The sequence below is a fragment of the Fopius arisanus genome, unplaced genomic scaffold (genome assembly GCF_000806365.1).
Source record: "Fopius arisanus strain USDA-PBARC FA_bdor unplaced genomic scaffold, ASM80636v1 scaffold00059, whole genome shotgun sequence".
Classification (NCBI taxonomy): domain Eukaryota; kingdom Metazoa; phylum Arthropoda; class Insecta; order Hymenoptera; family Braconidae; genus Fopius; species Fopius arisanus.
In genome coordinates this window covers 398,568-406,169 of record NW_011887798.1, presented here as the reverse complement: position 1 = coordinate 406,169, position 7,602 = coordinate 398,568, and the positions used below count along the sequence as shown (strand labels likewise).

The window sequence follows — 7,602 nt, the reverse complement described above, 5'->3', positions numbered from 1 at the left end:
TGCAAAGTAATTGTGCTCGGCCGAGAGCATTAGCAATAATTATTAAAAAGTTCAATACTACCTTTAGCTTTTCCCCTTATAATTTAATTATAATGCATTGCTGTAGATTTCCCCGTCCCCCCACAACTTCATTATTGTATTACAAAAGTATAAAATAGTGTATTTTATAAATTTAATTGGAAATGACTTTTGCATCTGGCGAGATGATCGCCATCACTGAATGCTATAGTCGGTTGGGAGGCTTAGTGACAAGTGTTAATTATACGCTGTTTTTTCTTGTACTCGTGCTGGGTTGCTCCATTCTGGCTGAATATTTCTATATTAGGAGTCAGGATAATAAAATCGAGAAGGAAAATGAAAGTACGAAAAAAGTACAACTGGAGAACAACAAACAGAAATTTAAGAAAATCACATTTGGAATCCTACTTTTCGCCACTGGTTCATTATTGGTACTTGACCTAGTATCTGTCTTCTATTTCCGCCATCTGAAAAGCGTGTGTTTCTTCTGATTTTAATGTTAATAAAATGGAGATAGAAGAGAGCAATACACATTCCCATCGATCGTAAATAATCTCCAGAAAACATCTCTCAATGTGGCATTCTTTTTTAATTGCCAATCAAGCCTCATTGCATTCCATATGGGAATGAAAAACATTTTAACGCTATTCCAGTCAATCCATTCTTTTCATTATTTTATTACCTACAAATAGAGGCTGTATTTCTGAGTAAAAAATTTATCTAATGATTCGACATACTCTAGCAAGAAAATAAAAGTTTCAAGAATAAATTGAGAGAGTAGTCTCTCAAAAATTGAGAGAGTAGCTGAACGAAAAGCAAGCGATTTTTCAAAATTTGGATTGCCTACGGCGTAATTGAAAATGCCCAATTAAATATGTGGCATTGTTGATGGGCCAATAGAATAATATGACGGCATTATTATGAGTACGGAATAGGCAATATTTTGGGTGATTTTTGGATTATATGTAGATTATATATTCGCGATATTTTGTGTGAATTATATTTTTTGGTATCGAGTCTTTAGCAAAAAGGAGAAAATTATTCTCAATATGAATATTAATAATTTATAATAAGGAGATAAATGGATATGCAAGAGGCTTGATTTGCAATATCTTTTGGAATATTTAGGGGTTATATTATTATTGAATGAAATTTAGAGCGGCCATCCATGGGAGAATGTCCAGAAGGGTTTCATCAAATAAAAACCGAAAGGGATCGATCACTGTTGCGTGTCGATTTGATAATATATTATTCACCCGACCAGCCCTATTTTTCCCTCCGGACGATTCCCGATACGAAACCTCCGAGAAATACCTAGAGCCTTTTCACTCGGCCATTAAATATGGAACAACGAAATGAAGGAATTACCATTCAATTGGAAAACTCATTGGCAAGTCCGTGAGATTAATTCGAAGATTTTTTTTTTACTTTTTTAATCCGAAGAGATGAAATTCGGTGAATGTATTGCGCACCGTGCGTCAAAATAATTGGATTACAACCCGGGGAATAAATAATTTCCCTCACGTTCACACTCGAGTATAATTCAAACCTCCCGCGCACTTTACTTGGACTGAGGGTGGGGGGTGGAGAGAAAGACGGAGAAAAGATGTCGACGTGTTATTGCAATATTTCGCAATGTCAAAGGAAATTCTATTTTTTCATTTTCATTGGTTTCAATCGACAAAATATCCACAATATTTTTTCAATCATTCCAAATATCAACTAATTACTATAATAATTAATAATCTTCATTACTATTTATTATAATAATCATTTTATTGACTTATAATCATTTTTAAAATTCGATAAGTCTAGTTAAAACGAAATATCATAATTTAATTTATATTTCTGAATCTAATGGATAAATATTTATAATTGTGGAAGTTTTGAATAGAATGAGCTAATTGGACGTCTCAAACTTTACTACGCAAAATGATCAAATTCGAATGGATGTTTAAGTAGCTTATGATCTCTGAATTATTGAAACTTTTTCCCGTAATAGCTCTCATTATGAATTTACCCCACTTCCTGTTTTCATCCTGTCAATGCCGAGAAAATTCGATCTCCCCCTGAATTATTCAAAATGACCCACATTTCCTACCCCATAACTTGATAAGCCTCAGCCTCTACCTCAGAGACTCTCATTTCCTTGTAAATTCTATTTATCACACCGGAAAAAAAGTAACGAAATTTTCCTTTTCTACTTGAAAAATATCTTTATTACCATATTTCCAAGGTAACAAAGTGTTGCGTATTTCACAGTGTAGAGCAGGGGTGGAAGAGGGGTGGATATATTTACGAGAAAGATACGAGTTAAATTACCGTGGGACAAAACGAGACTCCGAGTGTTTGGAATAATGCCATTAATTTGGTGAAGGAGGGTACGTTGTGTTGAAGGGCTTTCATTGGTCTGTTCAATCGATCACGCCTATTGACCGGAAATGGCCGATATATCACTCTCTCGTCAACGGATTTAACGCGACACCGACGCTAAATCGTCGGGCAAAATTCTCCAGTAACTTTCCAATGAAAAAAAAAAACAATTCCTCTTTTATTTCAGTTTCCATTTTTTTTTTATTATCAATTTTTTATTATCCCCGCGTTGCACTCTCGATGATAAGGAGCGCAATTAGTCGTGGATTTAATTTATCGTTGCGCTTGATGGGACAAGGGAATTTGCAATAATTTCTTCTTTTTTTTTTCTTTCCACTCCACAAATCGACTGAACTGAAATCCCCGATCCTCATAAATCCCGGCTGACGTTTGTCGTCCGGCAATTAATCCGATTATTCTCGGTTGCGGTCTAGATGCCCTTCCGCAAATCGCGTCATAATCGGATGATATGCAAGCGGATCCGCACAACTCACCGCGAATTCCATTAATCCATTTCACGCAAAATGCGATCAAAATTGATGATTATCGAGATAGAGCAATCGAACGATCGTTCGATTGACTCAACTTACGAGAGGACGAGAGGACGACACGTAAACCGTAACAGTCTTTACCGATCAAAATATTCAATAATAATCAATTGTTATTGAATATTAAACGCTATTTTTAATTAAATTAGACGGAATTGTTGGAAAATTGGGGATCGTTGAGTTACCGGTAATGAGACAAATGATGCGATTATTGTGAAAACTCTCCCCGTGAAAATCGAAAAAGAAAAAAATATTAGCGACTTCACCAGAATCGATCGTTTCGTTACACTCTAGGCACTCGGTACTACCGCCTCGACCCATTTCCTTGACAGTTGTGTTTCGCCTTCCCGATAATCAATGGGTCGCATTAACCACAGAATTAATCATCCCCCACCCCAGGAGGAGCCGGTACAAGGGTCCGACCAGGAGAAAGGGGCAATCCATAATTATTAATTAGCACGTGTATGTAATTGATGGACAGGGTTTGTCGCGGTCAAACTTTGAAATTTCTCCAGCCCCTCGCGTAATAATTAAAAAAAAGAAGAAAAAAAAAAATCCATCGGAGAAGTTTTAATTAATCAAGCCAAGTTACCCTCTCACCGACTCCTCTTTTTCATTTCTACCGGAATAAAATCAATCAATTAATTACTACTGCCGAAATATCTACTAATTAATTGTTTTATTTAAAAATATCAATTAATCAAGTTGCATAACTAATTGCGGGTGAAAAAAAGCTTGGAGGACAGCTGAAAAATTTCCAATTTGTAGGAATTAATTTAAACTGCGTCCAGTTCATTAGACAAAGCCGTGGGGAATAATTCACGGATGGGGGGGGAGGGGATGGGGTGAGGGGGTTTTGGGAGGTTGAGGGTCATGAACTCGGTGGGATTTAAAGAGGACAATGGGAGTGCTGGCAACAACTGCACCCTCACACTCACTGAAATCCTCAGGCACGTCTCCGACATTACGTGACTCGATGGTGAGGCACACCGTCAGGACTAACGAGCCACTGGTGCACCTGATTAGGTTACAAGTGGGCCAGAGGGACTTTTGAGCCTCGAGAAGGGACCCAACGACGAAGAGGGTCCATAGACATATCGTTGGGGACATTAACGATAATTCATACCTATGATACGTCGACGCGAGACTAAACCTCATTACCCTTTTCTTTCGGTTTTTCGTGTTTAATGTAGTACTCTGGTGTCGTATCCGGTGATGACTTGATTCAGCTCAAAGCTCTGATTTTTTATCATTTTTTTTTGTCTCTTTATTTTTGGATTTTGGTTGTGGGAGACAAATTGGGGAAATGGATATTTTGAATAGATTTTTTTTTGTTTATTAAAAATTGATGGGGTGTTTACATATTTTTGGATGAATTATTGAATGAAATGGATGAAATATTTTTGAGAATACAAAAATGTTGGGCACATCGAATTAATGAATTTAGAAAAGTTCGATTTTTTCATTGAGTTTTCTTTAAGATCGGTTGATATTTCTGTGTTTTCTCGGGAATTATTCAGTTTCAGAAATAATGTCTGTAGAACTTTTTTGTTTAAAATTTAATTAGCGACAAAAAAGTTTAATAATATTTTCAGATGAAATTGATAGTTCTCGAGATAAATTGATAAGTATGAAGAAGTTTAAATTCGATTCATCTCACGTCATGACTTCGCCATTTTATATTCTTCCCTTCATAAATATTATAAATATTTTTAATGAATTTCTCGGCTCACATGCATTCATTGGATTGAATAATTCATAAACAGTCGAGAGATCGGTATGACCTCTTAATTAAAATACGAAAATTTCTCCCCATAAAATGCACGTGAGACATGAAAAACAAATTAATCGCATTTTATAAATGTTGAAAAAACTTGATTTTCTAATTTTTCCTATTTATTTTACAGGTGACAGATTGTCATCGGCATCACTGGTGAGTTGATAACAATTCCATAAAATCTGCATGCAATCGCTACTTTTAATCACTCCGTGAATGGATTTTATTAGATTAAATCTGTTCTCAATCGGTAATCGATCCTCTCTTAATTGCGCAATTGAATCATCACCTAAACTCGGGACTAATAGAGTACCGATAAAATTGCACCCGATATTTAATTTGTACTACACGGATATTTCGTTCAAAGATATCCTACAATCCCACCAGATTCTGTTCATAAATAATTAAATTATCGACTCCAATCGTTAAAACGTTCCATTCGGGATTTAAAATAGCAAATTGATAGAGTAGAATCGTCAGGATAAATATATTGACATCGTGGAGATGTCATTTGATGGTTTTACCGAGTCATGAAGTGCTGAACTGTAGATTTTCTGGGAATAATTTAGATTCAAGAGCGGTAGAACTCAAGTCGTCCCATTAAAATTTCAATCGTCTTCCGTAAATGAAGGGACGGGACTAATTACTGGGCTGACGTCAGCGTCACTGATGGGAGAAAAAATGATACATTTTTAAACCTCAATGAATCTTCAATTCCCACAATCAAACGGAGAGAAAAATTCACGGATGAAATGCCATTCAATAAATAATAATAACTCATTAATAATTACTCATATTAATAATAATTGCAGTCATAGTATCAAGGCTTTATAATAATTAATGATTCACACGGATTTTTCTCTCCGAAAAAATTTCTACTCTCGAAATAAAAAATTCATAAGATCCGGATGAATTATAATTTAACGGAATAATTTTTTTATCAAAAAAAAATCGCGAGTATTCGAATTTAACTGAATTTAACCCATTGAAAGTTCAATCATCTCCTGCAAATGGAGGAATTGAAATAATTACTGGACTGACGTGGACATGCTGACGTGAAGGAAAATTATAAATTTTCAAATGTAAATTTAACTTTTCAACTCCACAAAATCAAACGGAAAATAAAATTCACAGACTGAATTCAATTAAAAAAAAAATTGCGCGCAATTCACGTAAGGATAATTTCAATAATCAGAACTCCCTAATAATCGACAATTAATTACACCAACATTAATAATAATTAACGGATAATATCAATCATTTATAATGAGTCATTACTTTATGATTCCCTCCGTAAAAAAATCTCGTCTCCTAACACGTAATAAATTAATAAGATTCGAATGAACTTGTGATTTAATTCCATTTTCTTTAATGAAAATTATTTTATTCAAGACTGTTGTTGTTAATGTCTATCTCTTGAGACACAATAATAATTTATTGCTCGCGTTAAAAATTGACAGGAGGAGTAAATAATCCCCGATAAATATTTGTCACTGAAAGTGTTCTAGCAGGTGTACACTTTAGTTTATGAGCGATATGTTGGCACAGTGTTTATAATAAAAAACTAATCAATATGACGACGATGGGGTGGACGTCCCGGGGTCGTCCACCACCCGCCCTGTCTCTACACTATATCCATGCCCATCGAATCCCAATAGAAAAGCCCCATTTTCTGGGAGGGGGGAGAAGAGGGGGAGGAAATAATACAAAAAAAAAGGGGGTTGAACTAAAAGAGACTCGACAAACAAAAAACAGAAAAATGGTGAAATAAAAAATGAGAACTGGAGTACAGCTCGTGATCCAATAATGCGGATGGCGGGAGCTGTTGGTTCTTGGTTCAACCCCTTCAACCCCCTCAACTCCCTTTCTATCCACCTGTCCCCAACCAGCCCCTCTGTTTTATTTATTTCGCGGTTTTATTTTCTTGTTTTGTCTCGCGGAAAGCCATCGCGATTTTCCGTTTGTCGCGCACATGTGTGGTGAATACAACTGAATGTAGACTGGGGGTTGAAATTTTTTTTATTCACGTGACATTTGGGGGGTGAAAAGTTTGTACTCGGTCTCCGTAATGATCTTTCGGTTTTATTTCTGCAATTTGCAATTTCGCGGAATTATTTTTAACTATGGCGGTTCGGTAGTGGGAGGAAAATTGTGAAAAAATCGTGAGGAATTTTCCAAGTGTTTTCCACCAAATTTCCCGGGGTAAAATCAATTCTTGCAAATTTATTTCTCAAATTCGCTGGAAATAAACGATACTTTTTAATCCGTCAGAAAAATCTCAAGGGTGTATCCATTGGCGATTGGCCCCGGGGTATTTGTGTGCAAAGGCATCTGGATTTCTCGACGGTTTGCGGGCACTCGGAAAATCCATTTGAATCATTCATGCGAGCCACCGGGCTTATCGATACAAGTGTATACAGTAGTGTACCCAAACCCACCCCCATTTTTAATCCCCTCCAACAGATATATATTATATTATATAATACAACCCCGGAGCGGGTCAGACACTTGATATATCCGCGTAATCCACGACGGAATGACGGATTAAGTTTTGAAAACTCAACGGATAAAACAAAACTTTTTTATTACTCATCCCGTGGAAAAAGCGATGCTGATATCTACTCTAGAGATAGAACGAAAAATATTGCATAAAATTATAATAATGGTGGGATACGCGAAGGGGTGGTGACGGGGGGTGACAAATACGCGAGATAAAGAAAATTGGATGAAACCAACCGAGTGATCCTGTCATTCTCGTCGAAATTCTCTCTATTCTAGGATTACGAAATTAACGATTCCTCGACGATTCCTCGACGATTCCTCGACGATTCCTCGACGATTCCTCGACGATTCCTCGACGATTCCTCGACGATTCCTCGACGATTC

The 7,602-nt window shown here is 36.3% G+C and overlaps 2 protein-coding genes and 1 long non-coding RNA gene across 5 annotated transcripts in view; 1 reads left to right on the top strand and 2 right to left on the bottom strand.

Annotated features, from left to right (window-relative positions):
- LOC105268612 (uncharacterized) overlaps positions 1–995 on the bottom strand; it is a 6,641-nt gene extending 5,646 nt beyond the window's left edge. Inside the window, exon 1 of the long non-coding RNA XR_892347.1 lies at positions 624–995. This is a non-coding gene — a long non-coding RNA (uncharacterized lncRNA). The remainder of the gene's footprint in view (positions 1–623) is intronic.
- LOC105268615 (uncharacterized) overlaps positions 1–7,602 on the top strand; it is a 104,067-nt gene that overhangs the window by 29,687 nt on the left and 66,778 nt on the right. For both annotated transcript variants that reach the window (XR_892348.1, XM_011308312.1), the window contains exon 3: positions 4,847–4,872. Coding sequence is in view for 1 of the 2 variants with exons in the window: in XM_011308312.1 (XP_011306614.1) it covers positions 4,847–4,872 (26 nt within the window). In the remaining variant the exon portion in view is untranslated. The remainder of the gene's footprint in view (positions 1–4,846; positions 4,873–7,602) is intronic.
- LOC105268613 (uncharacterized) overlaps positions 1–7,602 on the bottom strand; it is a 52,264-nt gene that overhangs the window by 28,712 nt on the left and 15,950 nt on the right. The gene's annotated exons all lie outside the window — the stretch shown is intronic.